Source organism: Vombatus ursinus, unplaced genomic scaffold (genome assembly GCF_900497805.2).
Source record: "Vombatus ursinus unplaced genomic scaffold, bare-nosed wombat genome assembly UNPS02014198.1, whole genome shotgun sequence".
NCBI lineage: Eukaryota > Metazoa > Chordata > Mammalia > Diprotodontia > Vombatidae > Vombatus > Vombatus ursinus.
Genome location: NW_020953976.1, coordinates 235,882 through 261,207, shown reverse-complemented (window position 1 = coordinate 261,207; position 25,326 = coordinate 235,882). Strand labels below are relative to the sequence as shown.

Here is a 25,326-nt window from a genome sequence, read left to right as displayed (position 1 = left end):
GCCTCGGGGGGCAGGAGGCACCTTGTGGAGGTGGACCAGCCTCCCAGCCACAGTCCAGGGGCTGGGGCCTTGTGCTCTCCCTGGGTTCTAACACCCTTCTCCAAGGAGGAAGAGAAGGCAGCTCATGGGCGTGTGTTGGGGGACTTCCCAGGTCAGCCAGGAGTCCACACCACTGCCCCGTGTGCTCACTTGGGTTCCTGTCCCATGGCTTCCCCTCGTGCAGGGCCCCAGTGCCTTCAGACGGGCAGCCCCTCACCTAAGCATAGCGCCCTTTTCAATACGTGAGGCCCTGGAGACGCCCACCCGCCAAGAGAGGAAGAGGGAGGATTCCCGGAAGCTGGGGGAGGGGGGCTTCACACCTTGTCTCAGCGGCTTCTGATTCTCCAGCTGAGGAAGCCACCCCGGGGACCAGGCAGGTCACTGGGAAGGGCTTTGGCAAAGTGGGAGAAAGGGCAGTAGCTCTCAGAGCTGGGTCCCCTGAGTTCTGGGGCGGCCTCATCATAGACCGGAGAGACCCAGGCATGAGCACACACGCAGGATGCAGGGCCCACGGGCGCCCAGTGGCAGAGTCAGAGACTCTTCACCAGAGTGCCCTCAGCTCCAAGGCCCAGGGAGAGCAAGCGTGTTGAGGGCAAGGACTGCTTGGTTCTAGCCCCAAGACTGGTACTTTGAACACTAGGCGCTTAGTGAATATTTGTCAAACTGTGGGGAGACCTGAGCAAAATGGTGGCACGCTGAATTGAGGAGAGAGCAGGGACACAGATGGCATCCAGGAGTGAATGGACAGGGAGAGTCGTGAACCCCAGATGGGGACAAGGACAGACGATCACTCAGCCCACCCCGCCCCCCGCCTCCCACATCAGCTCCCCACACACACAAGCTCAGCCTAATCTCCAAAAAGTCTGTGTTTAAATAACATGAAAACGGACATCTCTGGCCTTGGGCCGGGGGAGGGGGGAGGAATGAGGCAAGGGGGGAGCAGGGGCCTAGGCCCCTCCGTGCCCCGAGGGGAGGTAGGGCTGGGTAGTCCCCCAAGTCCTGAGGTGCCCCATTGGGTCAGTCTGTTATCCCTGGGGTGGAGCTGGGACCAGACCCCAGATGCAGGTGAGTCCTGAGGGCTGGGGGATGGGGCTGGGTATCCTCCTCCTCTCACTCAGCTCCAGGGGGCTGAGGCACACTGGGTGGGGGAACAAGTTCTGGAGGGCTGGGGGGGAGTGGGCCCCGGCCTCCCGATTGGCATCCAGGTGATGAGGGCTGGGGTCCAGCCTCGGGAGCCTCTCCCAACTCAGTGACTCTGTCTCCGTCTCCTCTCACCCCCTCTTCAGGGGGGCCTGGTGGGTGGGGGCCCGCTAGGTGAGGGCCTCGAGGCATCAGTTCTCCACGGGGCCTGAAGGCAAGAGGGATGAAGGATGGGTGACCGAGGGAGGCGAGAACTGGGCCAGAGAAGCAGAGGACAACCAGCCTACTGGCTCAGACGAAGTCAAAGACGTTCAAAGTCACCCAGACAGCTGGTGCCATCTCTCCAGGGCCCCAGACTCAGCCCGTTGGCCCCATGCTGGCGCTCTCCCCCCGTGACTCCAGATACCTCCCATACCTCCAGTCCTGACTCCTCCCGAGCTCCAGGCCTCCACCCCTATCTCCTTATGGCCACCCCACCCGGGGGAACTCGGGACCCTGCCCCGAGGAGCCTCCAGCCCTGCCACGCTGCCTCCCATCCGGGCTGTCCCCTGATGCTTGTGAAGGCACACAGGATTTTATGCTCTCTGGGCCTCAGCGTCCCCAGCTGGATCTGTAAGGTCCCCTTCCATTCTGAGGCTCCATGGTGGTTCCTCGGTGAGTTCCAGCGTCACCTTTGACTCTTCCTTCCACACCCTCTCACCCACATCCAGCCAGCTGAGGTGTCCTGCTGATTTTCCTCTAGTCTCCAGCTCCCTACCCTCCCTTCCTTCCTCTTCTCACCTGGACGGCCCCATCTCCACACTCACTGCTCTGTCCCATCCTTCCCCAGCTAGCCCAGCCATGCTGCACCCCCAAGCCCAGCAATCCTCCGCTCCAAGACATTCTTCAGGCTCAAAATCAAGGCCCTCGGCCAGCCACAGGCCCGGTCAGGGCCCGCTACTCCGTGAGCTCTGGCCAGACTGGCCCTCCCACTCTGCTCTCCTCATTCCCATGCTGCTTGTGTGGCCGTCCATGTCTACAGCACGTCCCGGAGCAGAAAGTACCTGCGGGGCAGACGGCGTCGGGGGGCCTGGCCGGCGGCCCTGGGGTCTCCAGTGCAGGTGAGACGGAGAAGCGGGAGAAGCAGAGTGGGGGGCCTGGTGGGGGGAGCAGGGGGAAATCCTCCCCCCACTCGAAACTGCCTCCTAAATTTTGGAGAAGAGATCTAGTCTTCTCAAACTCTCAGGCTCGACCCCACCCGTTTCCCCCACCCGCCAATTGTCTTCTCCCCCTCACCGAAGCCGCTGTCGGGGAAGCCATCTCCAGGGCTGGGGGGATGGGGAGGTGTCGGCGGGGCTGGGGGTGTCGAAGGGTCCGGGTCCCCCTCGGGGGGAGCCTGGACGCTCAGCTCGTTGGTCGGGGTCTCCTGGAATAGGCATGCGGGCCCGGGTCAGAGGGACATCCGTCCTCAGCGGAACCGCACACACCACCCCTCCTGCCTAACACGGGGCACCCTCCCCAACTTTCCCAACCCTAGGCATAGCCAAGGCCACCACCCCTTCCCCAGTTATTCAGCGGGGAAGGGATCTCAGGGGGCATCCGAGGCAACACCTTCGCTATACAGATGAGGCCACTGAGGCAGAGAGCTTAAGCGCAGGATCAGACAAATAAGTATGGGGTGGAAGGCATTTGAACCCCGGGGCCGGGACTACAAGCCCTGCGCCAGGTCGACCCCTCGCCCTTCCCGCCCAGCCGGCCCTCGGACTCCTCCCTGACTCCTCCCCCTCGGGGCACACCTGGTCGAAGAGGTAGACGGTCACGTCCCCATGAAAGGAGACCATCTTGCGCTTCCGGTCCAGCTCCAAGCTCTCCTCGGCCTCGTCGGCCCCTCGGGGCGATTTGAGGAGCCCCCGGAGTGGCCGGCTCCGGTCCCCGTCGGCACTGCTCACCACGATGGGCACCGGGGCTGCCCGGCCCCTCCCAGGGCCCCGGGCCGCCGCCTCCTCGCCCTCCCCCGCGGCCGCCCCGTCGTCCTCCTCCTCCTCCTCGTCCTCCCCGTCCTCCACCAGCCCCAAGGCCCCCGGGCCGCCGGACTCCGCGCCAGGGACCCCGGCGTCCCCAGCCTCCCAGGGAGGCCGTCGAGGGCCCGGCCCCGGGAACGGGGTAAGAGAGAGCGGAGGCAGGGCCAGCGACAGGCGAGACAGCTTGGCTGGGGGGGGGGGGGGGGGGGGGGGGGGGGGGGCCAGAGAGAGGGAGATAGAGAACTAGACAGAGATACCCCTGTGACCGACCTTCCCCGCCCCCCACACACACACACGTCCCCGCATCCCGACCCCAGTCGGGCTTCTGGGACCCTCAGAGATAAGCCCGTCCAATCCCCTCATTTTACACAGGAGGAAATTGAGGCCCAGGATTTGACTCCAAGCTTTCTTCCCACTGCCCCTTCCACACACGTTACCCTGGTTCCGATCTGGAAAGACCTGGGGGCCAGCTAGCCCATCTTCTCTCAGAGCAAAGCTCCCTCCCCACCCCGACAGAGCTCACCCACTCTGGGGCAGGCAGCTCTCCTTGCGAAGGGATCCTAAGGCTTGCACTCCTACCCAAGGCTCCCGGGGCTAGCCATGAATAATGCTGCTAACATCGAAGGTTTACACACACAATAGCATTTGACGGGAGACCTTGACTTTCTGCTTTAATGTGCAGCTCCAGACCTTGGCACAGTGCCTGGCATATAGTAGATGCTTAAGAAATGCTTGCTGACTGCCTTGTAGACTGACAGATTTGATCCTCATACCAATCCTGTGAGGCAGGAAGGAGCTATTATTATCACCCCCATTTTACAGATGAGGAAACTAAGGCAGAGGTGAAATGACTTCCTCAGTCACTTAGTAAGCTAAGCAGGATTCAGATTCTGGTCTTCCTGACTCCAGGCCCAGCACTGCCATCCACACTGGGGTCAAGGAGAACAGATCCAATATCTTTCACACAACAGCTCTTCAGACACTGGAAAATAGTTCTTATGCCCCTCCCCCCCAGCTTCTGTAACCAACCCCCCAACAGGGCCCCGCTCATTATTCTGGTGACCCTCTTGTCAATACTCTCCCATTGGTCTATGTCATTTCCAAATGGTAGCATTCATTCAGAAATGGACACAGTACTAGGTAGAGTAATACAGTGCAGAGAACTCTTTGGAGTCAGGAAGACCTGAGTTCATATCCAGCCTCAGACACTTCCTAGCTGTGTGACCCCCAGGCAAGTCACTTAACCTCTATCTGCCTCAGTTTCCTTATCTGTAAAATGGGGATAATAGTATCGACCGCCCAGGTTGTTGTGAAGATCAAATGGTTGTTGGCCCAATACTTGGGGTGCTTAATAAGGCTTATTCCCTTCCCACCTACCCAAGGGCAGCGCTCCCCCCCACCCCCAGGCCCCAACCATTCCCCCATGACAACTCTCTCCTGGTTCTCCTCTGCTGGCTCATCATCCATCTCACCCCCCCTTAACTGGTGATGTTCCTTCCTGGACTCTCCCTGTCCCTCTCTAGACTCTTGCTTAACGATGTCGTTAGCTCCCACCAAGCAGTCACCATCTCTCGGAGGACGCCCTGATTCATATAGCCAGCCCCACAGCGACAACTGTCTGTTAGACATTTTGAACTGGATCTCCCTTCCCTAGGAATCTCAACCTCAACTACCCCCCTCAACCTGCCCTTCTCCTAATTTTCCTTTTTTCCAAGGAGGGTGCTAACATCCTTCCAGGTACCCAGGTTTACAACCTCAGGAACTGTTCCTGAGAGGCACTGGACTGGGGAGTCCATATGATCTGAGTTCAAATCTCACCTCAGACACTTACTAGCTATGTGACCCTAGGTAAGTCACTTAACCTCTGCGTGCCTCAGTTTACTCATATGTAAAATGAAGAAAATGGACTTAATGGTCTCTAAGTTCCCTTCTACCATCCTAATAGTCATTCTTGACGCCCTACTTTAACTCCCTGCCCTGCTCCCATCCAATAGGTCACCAAATCTTGTCCTTTTTAACCTGCCCCAACAAACCCCTATGTATCCTCATCTCCCCCCTCACAGAGCCACCACCTGAGGCCATGTCTCTCAACACTTCTCCCCTGGACCACTGCGATGGTCTCCTCATTGATTAGCTGGTCTTCTGCAACTCACTAAATGCCAACATCTGCCGATTACCTCTAAGATCAGTCAGTCAGTCAACTACCATTTATCAATCTGTTCTTATGTGCCAGGTACTATGATCAAATACCTGACCCCAAGCTACCCTTCCAGCCTCATCATACATCACTCTCCCTCACACACTCGATGGCCCAGCCAACGTGGCCTTCTTACCATTCTTCACACAAGACATTCAATCTCCCACCACTTTGTCTTTGCCTAGGCTGTTCCTCATGCCCGGAATGCACTCTCCTCTCATCTCTGCATCTTAGAATTCCTAAGTTTCCTTCCAAAGTTTAGTTCCATCACTTTATCCCTAATGAAGCCTTTTCTACTCGTGCCTTCCTCACAAATTATCTTGGAGTTACTTATCTGCATGTGTGAGTGGTATGTATGAGTGCATATATTATATACATTATATACAGTGATTATATATATATATTACATGTATTTAGAGTGTGTATCTACTTATGTGTATAGTATAGTTATATCTCCTTACATGTATATCATATACATTTATATGCATGTATGTATTTATTTGTATATAATGTGTGTATATCTACTTACATGTACGTTACTTATATTTACATCTACTTATGTATATTACATACACTTTTTGCATATATACACTTATATATGTTGCTATAGATATGCACTTATATGTAATGTTATATATTCTGTTATATATGCTATATAACTTATGTGTATATCATGTGTGCTTGTATGTGCACAGCTACCTACATGTATATTACTTGTATTTATATTTACTTACATGTATATTATATACACATATGCACTTATATGTATATCTACTTACATGTATATCATGTGTGCTTATGTGTGTGTATCAACTTACATGTCTATTATATACACTTGTAAGCATATGTGTACTTATTTGCATTTTATATGTGCTTATATGTCTATCACCACACGTGTACATGCTTACAGGTAAATCACACTTACATGGATGTTTACATGTGTGTTGCACACACGTGTGCATTACATTACAGATACATTATTTGCACTTACAACCTCTATTCCATGCACTTATGCTTAGAAGCGTCCACATGCATGCCCGTATGCCTAGACACTGCCACCCAGATGCACAGTCCCTCCCTACAGAGCAGAGACCCCTTTGGGCGAGCAGGGCCTATTTCCTTTCTGTCCTGGCATCTCCCGGTGTCTGGCAGGTGGGAAATACTTCATAAATGCCTGCTCAATTGCCTCTAGCCTTACCGATGCACACCAAGCTTGCGGTCCACTATAACCTTCAGATTTTGGTCACGGGAATTGTGTCTAGCTTTGCCTTCCCCACGATGTAAATAGGAAGTTGATTTTATCGGTTTATGAAATTTCATCTTAGTGGATTTGGCCTATTGATCCAGCCTCTTCAGATGCTTCTGGACCCTCTTTCATCTGCTATAGTAACTGCCTCTATCAGAGCTGCCCTGCTGTTGATCCTTGGGGAACCCCACTAGCCTCACTTCCTCCCTGGTGTCCAGCAAGCCCCCTACAGCCTTCTCCACATCCATGCCTTCTGCCAAAGAACCAGCCTTGGGAAGAGTTAGTTCACTGCCTGGGCCTTAGTTTCCTCATCTGTAAAAGGAGGGTGTTGACCTAATTCCCTCTGCCCAGCTCTGGCTGAGAATCTCTGATCCCAGGAACCTCCAAGTCCTTCCCAGCTACAGTGGAAAGGACCTCGGGGACTGCTCCCCGCCACCCCGGGAGCCCAGGTCCCACTTGTTCTTCTTGGCCCCTTGGGGCAGAACAAGAGAGAGGGGAGAGCAGCTGAGGAGGGGCACAAGGAAAGGCAGAGTGGCCACACCCGCTGCCTTCTCTCATGCTAGCTGGCAAGTCCCTTAGCCTGCGACTGTCCTCTGTAAAGGGGAGGGTGGTCTCCTCGACCTCTCCAGTCCATCGGAGCCCTGACGGCTGGACTGGACAGAGGCCCTTTCCCCCAGTGGGTGGCCTTCAAGCCAAGAATGCAGGACCACCTTGTCAGGACAATGGCCAGGTAAGGGGCCTTCTGAGACCCTTTCCCTCCAGCTGGGAGAGTCTGGGCGTCTCTAACAGATGGGCCATGCCAAGCGCATCGAAGGTCACCCCCCCCCACTCACCTTTGATCTGTGCGCTGCTCCCCGGCGGCGGGCCCAAATCCAGGAAGAGCCGAGGCATCTCGGGGCCCTTCCTCCCCAGAGTGGGGGGGTCCCCGTCGCCGCCGGTTTCCACGGCGCCGTCGGCCGGGGCGCCTGGGTCCCCGGCGTCTCCCGCGGGTGCCGCTGGCTCCCGGGGCAGGGGAAGAGCTGGCTCCGGCCTCCGCAGCTCCGGCCTCGTCTCGCCGGGGGGCGCGGCTCCTCCGCCCCCGCCGCCTGCGGGTCCTGCGTCTGGGGCCTTCCCTTGGCCCCCCAGAGCTTGGAGCCCATTCTCGGGGCCCAGTCTCCCAGGCCCGGGTGGGGCTCTCTTCCCGCTCCCTCGAGCCTGCCCTCCACTCCTGGGGACTGGCTCGCCGTTCCCCGGGGCCCTGGCCGGGCTCCCTGGGACTTGCTGATCCCCATTCTCCAGGAACCTCTCCCCATTCCCTAGGGCTCTCTCCTCCTGGATCCCTGGGGCTGGCTCCCCACACTCGGGGATTTTCTTCCCATTCCCTGGGGGTCTCTGTCCCCCATTCTCCAGCACTTTCTCCCTGTTCCCTGGGGGCCTCTGCACCCCATTCTCCTGCGGTTTCTCCCCGCTCCTGGGGGGTCCCTGCACCCCATTCTCCACCACTGTCTCTCTGCTTCCTGGGGGTGTCCGGCCCCCGTTCTCCAGCAGTGTCTCCCAGCTCCCGGGGGGCCTCTGGCGCCCACTCTCCGGCACTGTGTCTTCGCTCCCGGGGGGCCTCTGCTCCCCGTTCTCTGGCGTCGTCTCCCTGCTGCCTGGGGCTGCCTTTCCTGCATGGCCCAGGACTTTCTCCGTGTTTCCTGGGACTGCCTGGCCTACAGTCTGGGGGCCCTGAAGGACCCTCCCTGCCTTTGCTGGGGCTGCCCTCTCCCCCAGCACGTTGCGGGTCACGTCTTCCCTCAAGGACAGCAGGAGCTGCTCTGTGCTCACCTGCACCAGGAAGCCTGGGAGAGGGCCCGGGTCGGGGGGTGGCCTGGGGGCTCCCGGGTCGGGTGGCTCGGGGGGAGCCCGGGGCCGAGGGACCCCCTCCTCCTCGGCCGCCCCCCCACCTGGGAACGCCCCCTCGGGGGAGAAGGGGGTCTCCGTCTCGTAGCCGCTGTCCCCCGGCTTGGGGCCCGGAGACGAGAGGCCGGATCCTGGGCTGCCAAGTCCCGAGGGGGCATCGGGTGATTCTGCTGGGTCTGGGAGAGCCCGAGCAGGAGGAGGGGGCAGGGCGGGAGGTGGCGGCGGCAGGGGGGGGGGGGGCGGGGGGGGCCCCCCCCCGGGGGGCGGGGGGGCCGCCGCCCCCCCTAGGGGGGCCAGGAACGCGGGGGGGGGCGCGGAGGGGGGGGGGGGCGGGGGAGGTCAGTTAATGACCCCCGCTCAGCCCTCAGCGAGGAGTCATCCTCGGGGGGGTTGGGGCAGCCCAGGGCCGGATGGCCCCCCCAGCCAGACACCATCTCCCCCCGCTGGAGTGGGAGGCAGGAGCAAGGCCCCTCATGGCTGCAGAGAGGGCAGGGGAGAGGGCCCCGGCGGCTTCGGCGCCCCCCGCTGCTGCTCCCCTCCCCCAGGGAGCTCTCTTCCCCTTCCTCCTCCTCCTCCTCCTCCCCCCAGGGGGCTGTGCCTCGCTCCCCCAGCACTTCTGCAGGGTCCCCAGCTAGGGTCTCTCCTGCTCCCCGGCCCTCGGGGTCCCAACCACTGAGCAGGAAGCTACCTGATGCCTTCGGGGGGAATGACCGTGGAGGGGGGAAAAGAGGGGAGGCCCAGGTCTCCGACACGAGCTGGGGGACCTCAGCAGGGGCTGGGTTGGTCTGGGGGGCCGGGACGCCCGGATCCAAGGGGTCCCAGTCATTGGGGAAGAGGGGCTCTGGGGGGGAGCCGTGATCCTCCAGGCGGATATAGTACTCGCTGCCTACGGAGGGGCTCCGGGCACTGATAACCGGCAGGACACTGGGGGTGGCCAGGGCCTCATAGAAAGGGTTCGAGGGGACAGCCTGGGGAGCAGGGGGGGCAGAGGCTGGCTGCCAGGCAGCCGCCCCGCCACCCCCGCCACGGCCGGCCCCCCGCCTTGCCTTTTCCCACAGGCACTCGAGGTTGAGGCCGCGGCTGCTCTCAGTGACGGTGAGGACGTCGTCAGGATCAGACCCCGGGAAGCCATCGAGGAGGGGGAAGGGTGAGGAGAGGGCTGTGGGCCTCGGCGGGGCAGGGGGGGCCGGCCAGGGCCAGGGGAAGGGCGCGTCCCGGGGTGGGGGGGGCGGCGGGGGCGGCGGAGGTCTAGGGGGCCGTTCAGAGAGAAGGTAGGTTAGCTGCAGCTGCAAGTCAGAGGCTGAGGGTCGCTGGGCAGGGGGACGCCAGCAAGACTGGAGGACATCATACCTGGGAAGGGGCCAGTGGAGACCCAGGTAGACGGGAGACGGAGGCAGAGCCAGAGAGATGAGCAGATCAGAAAGGGAAACCGAAGCAGAGTCAAAGAGATGAGCAAGTCAGAGAGGGGACCCAGGGAAACCAAGGCAGAGCCAGAGAGGGAAACCAGGAAACAGAATCAGAGCCAGAGAGATGAACGGCTCAGAGAGGGGACCCAGGGAAACTAACGCAGAGGCAGAGGCAGAGCCAGAGAGGCTCAGGGTCAGACAGGGGACCTGGGAATCAGGAGAGAGGGAAGGCCAAGAGGAGAAAGGGGGAGGATGAGAGAGGGGGGAGTGTGAGGGCACCCCCTCCCAGGGAGGGTCTGCAGATCAGACGGTCAGGTCTCCTAAGTCACTGGACACAGGGGCTGAGCCCTGGGCTCTCCCGGGCCCCTACTCACCAGTAGTCTCCATAGGGCAGTTTTAGCCGGGGCTGAGCCAGCTTGACGTGCTGCTGCCGGATCACGAAAGCCAGCACCTCCTCATCAGACAGGTGGCGGTAGGGCTGTGCCCCAAACTCAAACAGCTCCCACAGCGTCACCCCCAATGACCTGGGGGGGTGGCGGGGCCGAGGTCAGCAGGGGCCGGAAGGGGTGCCGGGCACCCCCTCCCTGCCCGCCCGCTGGCCGCTCACCAGACGTTGCTTTCCTTGGTCTGGTCCACCACCATGAAGGTCCCGTGGATCTCCCCCAGAAGCTCGGGGGCGGCCCACCTCAACGGGATCCACAAGCGTTCAGGGGTCAGGTAATAGTCTTCCTGGAGAGGGAGGGGGACTTCAAGAACACCAAGTCCAAGTCTCCCATTTCACAGATAAACAAACTGAGTCCCGGGAGCCCTGAAGGGCCTTGCCCAAGGTCACAGTCAGTCAGTCAGACAGTCAACCAGCATTTATTAAGCTCCTACTATGTACCAAGCACTGTGCTAAGAAACAAGACCCCAAGTCAGGCTCCCGATCGGGCCTGATTGGGATCCCCCAAATCCTCATGCCCCCACACACCTTGTAATTGCTGTGAGAGAGACCATAGTCCCCAATTCGCACCGTGAGGTCGGAGGTCACGAGGCAGTTCCTCAAGGCCAGGTCACTGGGAAGGGGAAGGGAGAAAGGAATAAGGAAGCCCCTTCCCCACCCTCCCCGTAACCCCTCCCCCAATCTCTACCTGAGTCAGCCCCCCAAGCCCCTGATCCCTCCCTAGATCCTGGGGAGCTCTGGAGACCTCCCAGGTCAACCTCCTCTTTTGACAAAGGAGGAAACTGAGGCCCCAGGTAAAGGGACTTGCCTGAGGTCACACAATTAGTTATTATCAAAGACATAATTTGAAACCAATGCCTCCATCCAGTCTCACCCCTCCTCTAGACCCTCACTCCTCCCCCTCCCATGTTCCTCTGCTCTCCTGCCTCCGCTCTTCTCTTCCCCCACCCCCCACCCCGTGTTCCCCGGCTCTCCTGCCTACCCCTCCCATTCCCGCTCCCCTCACCTGTGCACGTAGTTGTGGGCATGCAGGTGAGCCAGCCCTCGGGCGATCTCCAAGCCCATTCTCTGCAGGGTGCGCAGGTCTCTGGGAGGTAGCTCGGGGGAGAGGCCCTCTGGGGGCCTCTGGGCCCTCAGGTAGCGCTTCAGATCTCCCTGGTGAATAGGAAAAGGGGTCAGGGTCAGCCCGGTTCCCCCTGCCCCCCCAGAGATCCCTCCAATCATCTCTGTGAGAGATGCCCTGGTCCCTGGACAGTGAGAGCCCCTGCCCGCCTCCCCACTGTCAGCCAACTGCATGCTTTGAAAGTTGAGGAGGGAGCTGTGTGACCACAGACCAGTCTCCCAACTTTTCTGGGTCCCAGGCTCCTGCTCTGTACCAAGAAGGGGGATGACGTCGGTCATCACCCCCAGGGACCCCCAAGTTTCTACAGCATGGCCTCAATGGAGATACAAGAGGGGAACCCACCAGCTGGCAGAACTCCATAATGAGAAGGAAGGGGAGGGTCTCGGCACACAGCCCCAGGCACTGGAGGACGTTGGGGTGATGCAGGCTCCTAGGGGTCAGACCGTGGGTCAGGGGGCACCCGAGGCTCTCACCAGCCCCTGGGGCCAGCAGGCAGCTCCCTTGGCCCCACTTCCAGCATACAAAAGCCTGAATGTACCTGCCCTGGCCCAGTGTGGGATGTGGGGCAGGTCAGGGTACACATAATTCTCGCCCGCCCCCCCCATCCCAGACCTCTGGAGCTCTAGGTCTGAGACTTAACATTTCAAGGATCCAGATACTGGCTCTCATTCCTTGACCAGATCCAAATGTCCAGCCCCTGTCCACAGCCAGGAACCCAACCACCTAGCTCTCTGCCCTGTGTGACTGAGTCTCCCGCCCTCCGAAGGGCAGTGGACTTCCCCCTAACCCCTGCCTGCTCAGGGCCCTTAGCATCCCCAACATTCAGCTCCCTGGTCACCATAAGCCATGGAATCCAGAACCTGGCCCCTCAAGCCGTGTTACCTGTAAGGCTGAGCCTCTGAGAGAAACTTCCGCTGCTCCAGTGGTCCAGCACTGACCCTCAGCTCCTTCACCACCACCTGGGCTGGACTGAAATCTGCGAAGATCTCCCCTAGAATGACCTGGGTGGGATGGAGGTGGCCATCACCCTAGGTTCCCTTTCTCCTCTCCCACAGCCCCTCCCCCTGCCATCATGAAACCCCTTAATTTCACGGCCCCGTGTCTCATGCCATTCCCATGCCCGTGCACATAGTGGGCACTCAAGATTTACTGACCCACCCCATTTCCCACCACCCAGCCAAAGACTCACGAGCAGAGAGGCAGATGGACGGAGGGACGGATGGAGGGATGGGCACACGGACGTGTGGACAGCTGGGCAGCGAGACAGAGCAGCCGATGGAGGGATGGAGGGAGGAGCTGACGGACAGATGAGGGGATGGAGGGATGGGATGAGCGGAAGGGAAGAGGAAGAACAGGAGAAGGAAGCTGGACCCTGACCTGGGAAGGGGGGGGGACAGAGAGACAATGGGAAGGCTGGGAAGGGCCCTGGGTCAGGAGGCAGGAGATGGGGCACATTCCTTGACCTCTCTGGGCCTCAGGTCCTCTTTTGTAAAATTAAGGGGTTGGATTAGATCGGCCTTTCCAGCTCTAAAGTCCTGTGATCCTGCTAGGTGGATAGAGATTGGGAAGTGAGAGATACAGGGATCAGAAATGGGGGTCACGGAGAGATGGGGGACAGAGGGGTGGAGGGAGGCGGAGGTGCACAGCAGGACAGAGATGGTAAGTGGTGAGAGGCGGGATGGCGAGGAGCTGGATGCCGGGCCAGAGGAGAGTGAGCAGAGGGGGCTCGGAGGGACCCCCACCCCAGCCCTCGCCGGCCTCACTCACTTTCCCAAACCAGCCGCTGCCGATCTCCTGCAGGTAGCTGAGGTGCTGACGGCTCAGGCCCAGAGGGGTGCCCAGGTCTAAGGTAAAGGCAGCGAATGAGGGGCTCCAGACTCCCCCAGGACTTCCCTGCTTACCTCCCACCCCGCTGAAGAGGAGAAATCCCGAGGAGCAGCTGTGCTGTTCCAGGATCTTCCTGATCCCTCCCCGGCCAGCCCCAGGCTCTCCTATCGGGCCAAATCCAGCCCTGGCTCCCCGACCGGCCGCAGCTTCAGCTGCTGGCTGGCCTCGGCTCTAGCCTTAGGCACTGGGCACTATTCCATCGCCTTCCTTCTTTGTGTTACCTGACCGGGCAGGCTGGGGAGCGGGCATCGGCAAGGAGACCTCGGCCAGCGGAAGGATGTAGACATCGGGCAGTGACTGAGAGGAAGAAGTCTCCTCCGCGGGGGGGGTGTACTCTCCCGAGCACTCTTCTCCCTCCGGGTTCTCAAACTCCTGGGGTCCGAGGGCATAGGACAGAGGTAAGCATGGGGCCCTGAGGGATCCCGCACTGCCCACCTCGGGATACTTCCACCCTCTTCCAGGAGGAGCACCCTCGCGCCCTTCCGCAGGCTCTCAGGTCCTCAAGGCAGGGCAGGGGGCCTCTGCACCCCACCCTCTTCACCTTGAAGCCAACATCCCCCCGTTTGCAGCAGAGACAGGTGAGGAGGAGGAAGACAAAGGCCAAGAGTCCAGAGCAGGAGATGAGAACCACAGCATAGGGCGGAGCCAAGGGACCCTGGCCTGGGAGCAGTCCATCTGGGACAGAAGGGGGAGAGGAGGAAGGAAAAGGTCAGAAGCCAGAGCTCCCCGGCCACGGAGGGGTGGGTAGGGGACACGTTTCTCCTTCCACTGGTACTACCCTCCTCCAGCTGCTGCCCAGGTACAAACTACAACTCCCATACTGCAGTGGGGCCAGTGGCCCTTCAGCAGAATAGCCAGGGGTACTGTGGGAGCCGGGGTCTGGGGTCTCATCAGGTGGCAGGTTTCAGAGACGAACAGATCCCCAGTTGGATCCGTGGGGCAAGGGGTCTTCCCTGCCTCCCCCTCCCCCCCAACACACCAGTTCTCCCGCTGAAGCTGGCACGTTCTGGGGAAGGGGACTAGTGAGGGACAGGGAGGGGTCAAGGCTAGCCCCTTCACACCTCGGACCCTGTCCCCTTCATCTTGTGTCCACTTTCCCACCCTCCCAGCTGATGTCCATCTGGGGACTACAACTCCCATGGTACCGTGGAGCCAGTAACCAGTCAGCAGAGCATAAGTAAGGCATCAGGCATCATGGGAATTGTAGTTTCAAGCCTCCCCAGGTGAATGGGTTGGGGGCAGCACTGGGGTGGGGGGGGGGCCCTCATCTTCATTCAGATTCCCCATCCTAGGTCCCAGGTCCCATCCTCCCTCAGACTCTAGTCTGGTGTCTATTTGTGTTGGGGTAGGCAAGAGAGGACGGACGGGGAGAGGGAAGAGGGGAGCAGGCCAGGCCCATCTCCATCCAAATTAAGACATCTCCTCCCCAGGTCCTGGACCCTGCCTTTGAAGGCCTCTGCATTAGGGCAGCTGGGCCGGTGGCTTTCTGTGACCTCTAGATTATCAAGAAAGCCCCCCCAACTTGAACCCTCCCGAAGGCTGGGCCCCCCACCCCACCCCCACCCCTTAGGCTCTACCCGCACACCCCAGGCCCCTGGCTCCAAGACAAACAGGTGAGGGAGAAGGAGCTGGGGGATGAACGGCTGGGTGGAAACAAATAGATCCATGGGGAAGGGGCCAGGGGACAGCTGAGTAGACTCACCGGGGTGGGCCGGGGTGGCCAGGCAGGAAGCAGAGAGAGCCAGGAGAACGAGGGGGCTGGGGGAAGGCATCTTGTCTAAGATGGAAGGGAGGAGGAGGAGGAGGTGGTGGTGGCTGGGGAGGGAGGGGGGTCCCCGGAGCTCTGGGGAGGGAGGAAGGGGAGGGGGGGAGACGGGTCCCTCAGCCCCCAGCCATGGGGACTCAGGCGTCCCTGACCTCCCCCTGGCCCAGGGGAGGGGGACAGGAGGGACCGGACTGGGGGAGGGAGGGCTCGATGTATGAGCCCAGGCCGCCACAGGCCCCCCCTCTCTGTAGGGACAGCCGGATGAGGGGGAGGGAGAGACCTACGGAGGAGAGGAGCCAGGGAGCTGGGGTGGTTGGGGTGGGGGGGAGAGAGGGTGGGATTGTGGGGGGGTGGGGGGCAGATGGATGGGGGCCCCGCCCCCGACGGCAGCCCGGATTGGGGAAGCTGAGAGCCTGTCAGGAGAAGGGTAGGAGGCGGGAGGATGGAGGGAGGATGGAGGAGTTGTCATGGCAACCAGCTCTGGGTAGCATCAGCAACCAGGGCGGGGAGGGGAAGAGAATGATAGATACAGAAGAGAGGGAGATGCAGATCCACGCACCACTCATACACACATCCTGCATTACACACCAGCCATCCTGAGAATGCACGCTTAGGCACATGCACACGTTCCAGACAGACATGCATTCAGACATATGCACACACCATACAGACATACACAAGACATGCACATTCCCACATAGCATATAGACTGAAGGCCTTTATGTGCATCCTTACATGTCATAGAGATATACCATAGAGTAATACTCATTCCCACATCATGCACGTACTCACTTCTCACAGACGTAGCCCAAACACATGCTTCAGACTCTCTCTCTCTCTCTCCCTCCCTCTCCATTTTCCTCTCTCTCTCTGTATTTCTTCTCCCTCTCCTCTCCTTCCCTCCTCTCTCTCTCCATTTTCTTCCTCTCTTTTTCCTCTCTCTCTGTCTTTCTTTCTTCTCCCTCTCCTCTCCTCTCTCTCTCCTTCCTTCCTTTTTTCTCTCTTTTTCTTCCTTTCTTCCTCTCTCTCCTCTTTTCTTCTCTCTCTTCTCTCTCTTTCTTTCACATACACACACACACACACACACACACACACACACGCACCAGACACCCAGATCCCACAGACTCAGCACAAATATTTTCCATATGCCCCCATATTCACACACACAAGCATATATGTGCTCACATCACAGATCTATATGTATAAGCATAATCCAGTAGAAAACGTTTCCCACTCCTTGCACACATCACAGACATACATACTCATGTATCACACATGGAGGCAGACGTGCCCTTTAACTCAAGGCTCTGCCTCCTGGGTCCATTTCTCTTCTTCCTCTACACTATTTCCCTTGGTGATCTCATCACTCCCAAGGATTTAATTATCATCTCTGCTCATAATTCTCAAATCTACCCATCCTGCCCCAATCTCTCTGCTGATGGACCTCCAATTTCACACTTCCAATGTGAATCTCCAATCGCCTAACCCTAACCCTAACCCTAACCCTTTCAGATGACTTGAACTGGATGTCCAGTAGACCCTTAAACTCAATATGTCTAAAACAGAACTCATTCTCTTTCCCCTAAACCCTCCCCTACCTCCTATCTTCCCTATTACTGGGGAGGACACCTACCTTCCCAGTCCCTCAGGCCCCCACCTAGGAGTCATCCTGGACTCCTCACTCTCACCCCCAGATCCAATATGGTGCCCGAGCCTGTCGATTTCACCTTTGTAACATCTCTTGTATACATCTCCTTCTCTCCTCTGACACTGCCTCCACCCTGGTGCAGACCCTCATCACCTCCTGCTGGGGTTATTTGCAACATCCGCTGGGAGGGTCTGCCTGCTTGCATTTTCTCCCTCGTCCCAATCTGTCCTCCATTCAGCCACTATGTTGACTTTCCTAAATCGAAGGTCCAACCATGTCACCCCCTAATCAAGAAACTCCAGTGGCTCTCAGTCACCTCTAAGATCAAATGCAGAATGCTATGTTTGACATTCAAAGCCCCTCATAACCTCCCCCACTCCCACCTTTCCATTTTTCTTACATCTTACTCTCCAACACTTAATCTTGGATGCAGTGACATTGGCCTCCTGGCTGTTCTGACTACTGACTTCCCTGGCTTCCTTTAAGTCCCAAATGAAAACTCACCTTCTACAGGAAGCCTTCCCCAACCCTCTTAATCCCAATGCCTTCTCTCTATTAATTATTTCCTATTTATTATTTATATAACTTGCTTTACCTATTTTTGTTTGCCTGTTGTCTCTCCCATTAGATTGTAAGGTCCTTGAGGGTAGGACCATTTTTGTCTCTTAGCACAATCCCTAGCACAAAGTAGGTGCTTAATAAATGTTTATTGATTGGTTGATTGGTTAAATCACACCCTCAGACCCAGGTAACACTGTAGGTACTCAAATACTTGAACAATAAATACACACACATCCCTCAGAAATTCACTCATCATTCACTTGCACACACCTAAATAGAGATTCCTTCTGCTTTCCTTGGTGAAACTTCCAGCTAAAATCCTGGTCAAAGAGTCCAAAGCTTCCGTGAGGGATTGCAAGGGGTGAATGAGATACCTGGGACCCTAAGACCTCGTTGCAGAAACTGAGGCACAGTGAGTAGGCAAGGTTGGGGTGGGGAGGGAGGATGGGCTGTAGGCTATCTGGAGAAACTGGAGCCAGTCGGGGTAGGGTGGAAGGAGGTTGAAAAGTCTGATGGAAGTGGAGACTCCTGGCCTCCAGTCTGATGAAGATGGTGGCTCCTTGTGTGAATTCAGAAAGCACAGAGTTCCAGAGCTGGGCAGGACCTAAAGGAATTTCATGGAATTTCATCCACTCACTTTACAGATGGAGAAACTGAGGCAGAGAGAGAAAGGGACTTAGTTCCCTTGAGCTCAGAGTACCCAATCAGAAGCAGGTTGATGGCTCCTGACAAGTGGCACAATGCGAGAGGAAGAACTTTAGCCTCTTTGTGAAACAGCCTTGGAAGAGTCCTTTTCCAATTTCACACTTTGCCCTCCCCCAGGTATTCTGTGGTTCAGTGGCTGTGGCCTCCTGGCTCTTCCTTGCACAGGAGTCTCCGTCTCCTGTCTCTAGGCATTCGCTCTGGCTGTGCCCATCCCCAGGACTTCTGCAGGAAGCCTTTTCTGATCCCCCTCAATTCTAGTGCCTTCCCTCTGATTATCTGTGATCTATTCTGTCTGTGTCTTCTGTTCATAGCTGTTGGCTGATTATCTCCCCAGTTATACTGGGAGCTTCTTGAGGGGATTAGCCTAGTGCCTAGCACTCAGTAGGAGCTAAACTGAATGCTTCTTGACTTGACTTGCCAAGCTGGAAGCCTCCCTCTGAGCGGACACTGGCCCACATGACTACCTTCTAAAGTCGAAACATCACTCCGTGGAACCTCTTATCTGAAGGGATCAGACTGCTCTCCGGTCCTCACAGACAGGCCCAGAAGTCAAGGGGAGAAAGTGGAAAAGTTAGGCAGATTTGGGCTGGATGTCAGGAAGAATTCACACTGAGAGCTGCTGCAAAGTGCCTCCTCCGAGGGCAAGACCAAGGCTGGACACGGCCTGGGCGCTTCTCATTTGGGCTCCACGGTCAGGAGGCTGAGCCTTCCAGGCTGAAAGGAGGCTCCTCGGGTCTCTGAGGCCCTCTGAGTGGGCCAGTTTTGCCCCAAAGTCATGCCTCTCAAGCAGAAGTCTCAGCTCCCCTTAGGGGACACAGGAGAGCCTGTGATTCTGAGTTTTAGACACCCAAATCCCAGAGGAAATGGGAAGCTGGAGGGGGAGGAGGGGGAGGAGGAGGACTGTTTGTGTGATGGACCTCAGCAGAGATGCCTCCTGGGGACCACCGAGCCTGGGAGAGGAATGGAAGATGGGGGTCTGGGCTCTGAAAGGGACCTCCGCAAAGGTGACAGCTGGGAGACGCTAAGTTAGGCAACCCTCAGGGATATCCAGAGCAGAAGCAAGAGGTGGGCAGCCCAGGTGGACTGCTGCTTTCCTCCGGCTCTCAAAACCTACTAATACTGGGGTTCAACAAATCTGAGAATGGCGTAAGTTTCTAGGAGTTAGGACTGGGAAGACCTTTAGGAATCCTCTGGAGACCGATGAGTCCAATACCCTTATTTTGAGGAGAGGGAAACTGAGGCTCAGAAATTGAAAGGGATTTCTGTTGTGTGAAATAAGGTATACCAAGAGCTGGGTCTCCAATGCTCTCGCCCTGCAGCACTCAGCAGGCTCTTCCTGCTAGCCTGTGGGGGAACAGAGTAGGCTCTTAATAAATGTTTATTGATTAATTGATGGGATTTTCTCCTTCTAAAGGAATTCAAAGCTCTCTGGCAGAGCTAGCAGTCTATCATTCTAGAATCACCATGTGACCTTGGGAAAGTCCCTTCTCGTGGCTGGGACTCAATTGTCACATCTGAAAAAAAGGTCCCTGGACCAGATGAGCTAAGACACTTCCTTCCCCCCACTGCCCTCCCACCTCCCGCCACCCAGAGCTCCCTGGTCTCCTCGGGGCCCGGGGCTCTTTGGAGGGGAGTGACTGGCGCCGGCCAAATCCGCAACCTTGCCCCGGGCTGCCTGCCTTCTGTTCGCTGCAGGAGCTGGGACCAATCAGGCCCAGCTAAGGCTCTATGACGTCACCGGTCACCGGGCAGGCTCCTGTCAATGCAGCGGAGAGCCCTCCTCCCTGAGGCCCCCACCCCCTCTGCCACTACACCTAGACCCCGCAGGACCCATGAGTGGCGGGGGTTCTGTGAGAGCCTGTGAGCAGGAGAGACAGAGAGAGAAAGAACAGAAGGCGAGAGGCCCAGAGAGAGACCCTGGGAGATGAAGGGAGAGACAGAAATGGAGAGAGGCCAGAGAAGACATTGAGAGGAGGGGTGACAGAGACGAGATACTGAGGAGAGCAAAGACCGATGGACACTTAGAGCAGGACAGAGAGAAGCCAAGACAGAGAAATCCGGAGAGACAGAGACAGAGGGAGAAGAAGAGAGAGGGGGAGAGACAGAGACAGAGAGGGGGGAGGGAGGGAGGAAGAGACAGACGGAGAGGAGGGAAGGGAGGGAAGGAGAGAGAGAGAAAGACAGAGACAGGGGCAGGAAGAGAGAGAGGGAGGGAGGGAGAGGGGGAGACAGAAACAGAGAGAGAGGGGAAGAGAGGGGGAGAGAGGAAGGGAGGGGGAGAGAGGAGAAGGAAGAGAAGGAGGGGGAGGAAGAGAGGGAGGGAAGGAATTAGGGAGAGGCAGGAGAGACAAAGGGGGAAAAATGGAGACAATGAGGAAAAGATTAATAATAATAGCCAGTATTTATAGAGAGGGCTTTAAGCCTTGCAAAAAAAAGTGCTGGCATGATTCTCATTTTACAAATGAGGAAATTGAGTCAGAGTGAGATTGAGTGACTCAGCTAAAGCAGAATTCAATCTCAGGCCCTTCTGACTGTTCAGCACTCTCTCCACACTGCCACTAGTCTCTCCAAGACTTCAGATTCTTCCAACCCAACCCCAGTGTCCCAAGTCTAGGGGGAGGAGATGGAGGCAGGGAGGGTGGAGGGTGGAGCCCTTCCAGGTAGGATAATGTGGAAGGGCCCTGGGGACCAAGTCTGAAGCTGCTCCTCCGCCTCATTTTTTCCAGATAAAGGAGATTAACTGCCTTGCCCGTGGTAATCCAGCTAGTAAATGCCAAAGTCCGGCTGGTGCCACAGCACCCAGAGGATGGAGCGCTGGGCCCTCAGAAACCAAACCTTCCAAAATTTGGAAAGGAGGAAACAGAGGCCCCAGAGAAGGGAAGGTACTTGCCTGGGGTCCCCGAAAGGTGTCACCACAATCTGGGATCTGTTCCCAAGTAATTGAGCAAGGTGGCACACTGGATAGAGCACCAGTCCAGAGCCAGGAAGACCTGAGGTCAAATTCAGACTCACACAGGTAATAGCTGTGTGACCCTGGCCAAGTCCCTTCACCTCTGCCTGCCTCAGTTTACCCATCTGTTCAACAGGGATAATAACAGCATCTAGATCACAGGATTGTTGTGAGGGCCAGATGAGATGATCTCTATAATAGCACGTATCCTGTATACTGTGTCCTGCAGTCAGCCTTGGTGAATGCTCCCGGTCCTGAGACCGAGAGCAGAGTTGTAGGCACTAGGATGGCCCTTAGGCGGCGGATGTTTCAGCCTAGGAGACAGAGATCCCAAGAAGCAGAAGGAGAGAGAGCCAAGAGCTGGAGGCTCAAAGTAGGGACTCAGGGGCCACAGACTGGACAGGGGAGCAGCCCTCACCTGGAGGCCCCAGGCCCAGAGCTCCTGGGGAGCCAGCACAGAGGCAAAGAGCCTCAGCAGCTGCCCTCCCTGGGTGTGAGTGTGTGTGTGTGTGTGTGTGTGAGTGCATGTGTTTCTGTGTGCACATGTGTGAGTGTGGGTAGGTGTGAGTGTATGCATGTGTGTGTCTGCATGTGTGTCTGTGTGCACTCGTGTGTGTCTGTGTAGGAGTGTGTACTCTAGTGCGAGTGTGTGTTAAGTGTGTGTGTGTGAAGAGGGTGGGGGTTTTGGGGTGCTCCTAGATGCACAGAGGCACCCCAAGATCGCGGGAAAAAGCCCAGATCGTGGCATGGATCTGCCTGAATGAATTCAACTCAGATCTTCTTCCAGACAGAGAAAAAGTTTATTAAAGATAATGCATATAGGCCAGACTTCCAAGAAACCCAAACATCAGTGATCTAAATGGGGGTTAAGGTGGTCAGGTGGGGTGTGAGGCAGTCTCAACCTCTTGGGCGTGAGGAAAGCTCAGCGTCTGAGTGGGGGCTGGGGTGGATAGGCCACAGTAGTTTGGGGTGACAGCGGGAGGGGTCTAAGGAGATCTGGATGGGAGTGGCTAGTAAGCTGGGGTGAACAGAACTCCTGGGTCCTGGACCTCATGGCGCCTAGCTAGGATTAAGGGTGGCCAGAGGAAGGGGGTTGGTTGGATCTGTTTGGAAGGTAATACACAATGAGAATAGATACTGAAGGGAGCTGAAAGGGGGGAAGTTTCCTTTCAAATGTAGATAAAGAGAGACAAACAGAAGCCAGGTTCTTTTTGGGGCCAGGAAGGAAAGCACATTTGAATAAGATTTCAAATTGAGAGAGATAAAGTGAGTCTACAAGGAATCTCAAAGTTTTAAGGTTTTTCTGGGAACTGTAAACAAGGAGCCAAATTCCTTTCGGCAAAAAAGGGGCAAAGGTAAACCTCTTCATTTCCCCCTCAAACAAATAGGAACCCAAATTCCTTTGGGATAAGGGGCGAAGGTCTCGGCTTCTGAAACTGCTTCCTGCTGGCAAAGGGCGTAGAGCTGTCCCTGCCTCTCTGGGTCCCGTTGGAGGGGTGAAACTTCAAAACCCGGCTGATACCAGGTTCAGGTACACAGCCTGAGCGGTCATCTAGAATTTGATGGCTCCTACCCTAGGAGAAAGAAATCTAGCAAGAATATTTAGTAACAAACACAAGAGAGGTGTTAATTAGTAGGGTAGTAAAAATAGGGGCCAAAATAGAAAGGAGCCAGGACTCTCATGAAAAAGATGATTTTGGAGCACTAAGATTATTGTGAATTTCTTGCATCCAACTAGCTTTTTCCAACATATGAGCAGTGCAGAACTCTACCTGCCCAGAGTTGTTGTTATACATGCAACAAAATGTGTTTGCTAAAGCACAAGAGGCAAGCAAGTAGTTTAGGGCTATTCTATTATCTAGAACTACTTTTGCTAAGGAATCTAAAGATTGCTGGATTTCCCAGAGACCATAAGCTGTCACATTTGCCAACTGGTAAATAGTCTCTATAAGGTTAGAGAGAATATGTTTGTGTTGTAGGTTATACCAGGGCATCAGATAGTCTGCTCCCTTTTTAAGAGACCAGAGGACATTTCCCCAAAATCCATGTTTTGCCCTTAAGTTAGAGACTGTGGGCTGTGTGGCATTGAAAATGGAGAAAGGGGGTGCTAAAAATCGGAGGGTGCACACCCCATTGTAGGGTGTCAAATATTGGGTGACCAAGACAGTAGTTCTGGGATCTTGCCACTTGTTGGCACTCATTTTCACCTTTTCCCCAAAATTCTTGTCACTAATGCTATCTGTACAGACTGAAGTGCAAGTCAAAACATCAGTAAAAACTCTTACAGTCCCTTCCTTCACAGGGGCGGTAACTTGTCTAGCGGCTTAGAGCTTGTCCCCCAAGTAAGGGAATATTCCTCTGCAGAGAAGCAAGGTGTAAATACAGAAAGAGTAAAACAAGCAATCTGGCTACGGTCAGGTCCCAAAGACTAGGTTTGGGGTGTGGTGGTCAATTTAGATTTTAAAATCATGAAAGCTTTTGCCTGGTCTGAGCCCCACTCCTGAGGGAGTGAGTCTGGGCCCAGAGGAGCATGCTTAACAATAAAACTATTACTACATATCCAGAGTCTGCAAAATCTAGCCATGCCTAGAAAAGTTCTAAGTTGTCTCTTAGTGGCTGGGACAGGGATAGACAGAATTGTCTTCTTCCTCTCTGAGGTTAGAGAGCGAGAGGTGGGTGTTAATTCATGTCCCAGATACTTAACAGACTGGCATGCTATCTGGATTTTGTTCAAAGAGACCCTATAGCCTTGAGTTCCCAAGAAATTAAGCACTCCTGAGGCAGTGGACAAAGAAACCTCCTGGGTGGGGCTACAAATACAGCGATGGTTAGGGTCTCAGAGGTGAACAACGGCGAGTGTGGCAAGAGTAGCTCACCCAGGAGTTCCCTGATCCCAAATGGTCTCCCACACTTCCAGGGGAACATGGGGAAGTCTAGTACACAGAGGGAAAAGGGAGATAGGAGGCTTAACTACAGAAAATTTCCCCAAATTCTCCATCAGGTTCCCTCCCAAAGAGGAGAGCATAAGAAAGGAGTGTTTAAACAACAGATTTTCAAATAGGAAGGGGAGAGGGTATGTCTGGAGACATCCCTTAGTTCTCCCTTCATAGCCCATGACCGGATGGGTCAAGGGGCAATTGGTTAAAGCAAAGAACATAGCCGTGATAAAGTGGGTAACCTTACCTTCAGCCTTGATTCCTGCCCAGGGATTGGCGAGAGAGATGGAAAAAGTGGGATTGTTGCCCTGACCCAGGTTCCCCTGTCCTCCCCAGTCTTGAGAAGACTGGAGGACAGGGCACTGGGGGGCTGCTCTACCACTTCTCCTACCTCAGGGTCAATCCTTCTTCCAATGTCCCTCCTGGTCACATCTTGGGCAAGGTCCTGGAGGTGTCCGGCTTGGGGGCTTCCTCCAAGGGGGCTCCCTGGAGGGGCACTCCTTGGACCAGTGAGCCTCCTGGTGGCATTGAAAGCAGGTTTTCCCACTGCCCAAGTTGCCAGGAGAATCCTTGGGTCTTTTCCTAACCATGGCAGCAGCGTGTTCTTTGTCTCTAACCCCCTGACTGCATTCTTTCTCCTTTACTGTCATTAGGTTTCTGTTGTTAAAGACTCCAAATGCGGTCTCCAATAACTGGGCCTGAGGTGTTTGGGGTCCCATTGCCAATTTCTGTAGTTTCCTCCTCATATCTGGGGCAGACTGGTTAATGAAATACATGCTAAGGACAGCTGCCATTTCAGTAGAGTCAGGATCTAAATTTGTATACTTTTTAATGGCTTCTACTAGCCTATTTTGGAAAAGGGCAGGGTTTTCCTTTTCTCCCTGAGTAATTCCATTAATCTTCTGAAAGTTTACTTGCCTTTGAAATGCTGTTTTCAGGCCTTCTAACAGGCAAACTATCACGTATCACTCTTTCCCCTCTCCTCACTCTTCTGATATTCCCACCCCGGATCACCAGCGGGAACAGCAGCTGTTCCTGGGGGCTGTTTTGTAGGTTCATTGCTAGCAAAACGATCCCCAAATTTCTGAGCTTGTTCCCAGATTCTCTTCCTCTCCTCAGTGGTACAACAGGTGGAGAAGAGGACATGCAGATCACCCCAAGAAAGTTCGAATTGCAGGGACACATCCCCGAAGCCCTCAGTGAATTTAGTGGGATCTTCAGAGTACCGACCAGCCTTTCCTTAATCTGCTTCAGGTCTGAGATAGAGGATGGAATGTGCCTCCTAAGTGTCCCGTCAGGCGAGGCATGTACTTCCCTTAAAGAAAAGAGCCTTGAAGGGCCTGCTGGAGCAGGGGCTTGAGGGGGAGGGGGAGAAGAAGTCCCATTTCTCGGGAGTGAGG

At 56.1% G+C, this 25,326-nt stretch overlaps 1 protein-coding gene across 1 annotated transcript; it reads right to left on the bottom strand.

Moving 5' to 3' along the window:
• Positions 1 to 1,283: 1,283 nt before the first annotated feature.
• LMTK3 (lemur tyrosine kinase 3) lies at positions 1,284 to 15,148 on the bottom strand. Its single transcript, XM_027860564.1, is given in 16 exon segments — positions 1,284 to 1,387; positions 2,223 to 2,363; positions 2,455 to 2,584; positions 2,955 to 3,367; positions 7,456 to 8,830; positions 8,833 to 9,853; positions 10,284 to 10,433; positions 10,517 to 10,638; positions 10,880 to 10,964; positions 11,358 to 11,506; positions 11,817 to 11,904; positions 12,357 to 12,475; positions 13,242 to 13,318; positions 13,583 to 13,733; positions 13,903 to 14,036; positions 15,064 to 15,148. Coding segments are annotated over 16 exon segments (4,242 nt in total). The 5' UTR covers positions 15,134 to 15,148; the 3' UTR covers positions 1,284 to 1,370.
• Positions 15,149 to 25,326: the final 10,178 nt, after the last annotated feature.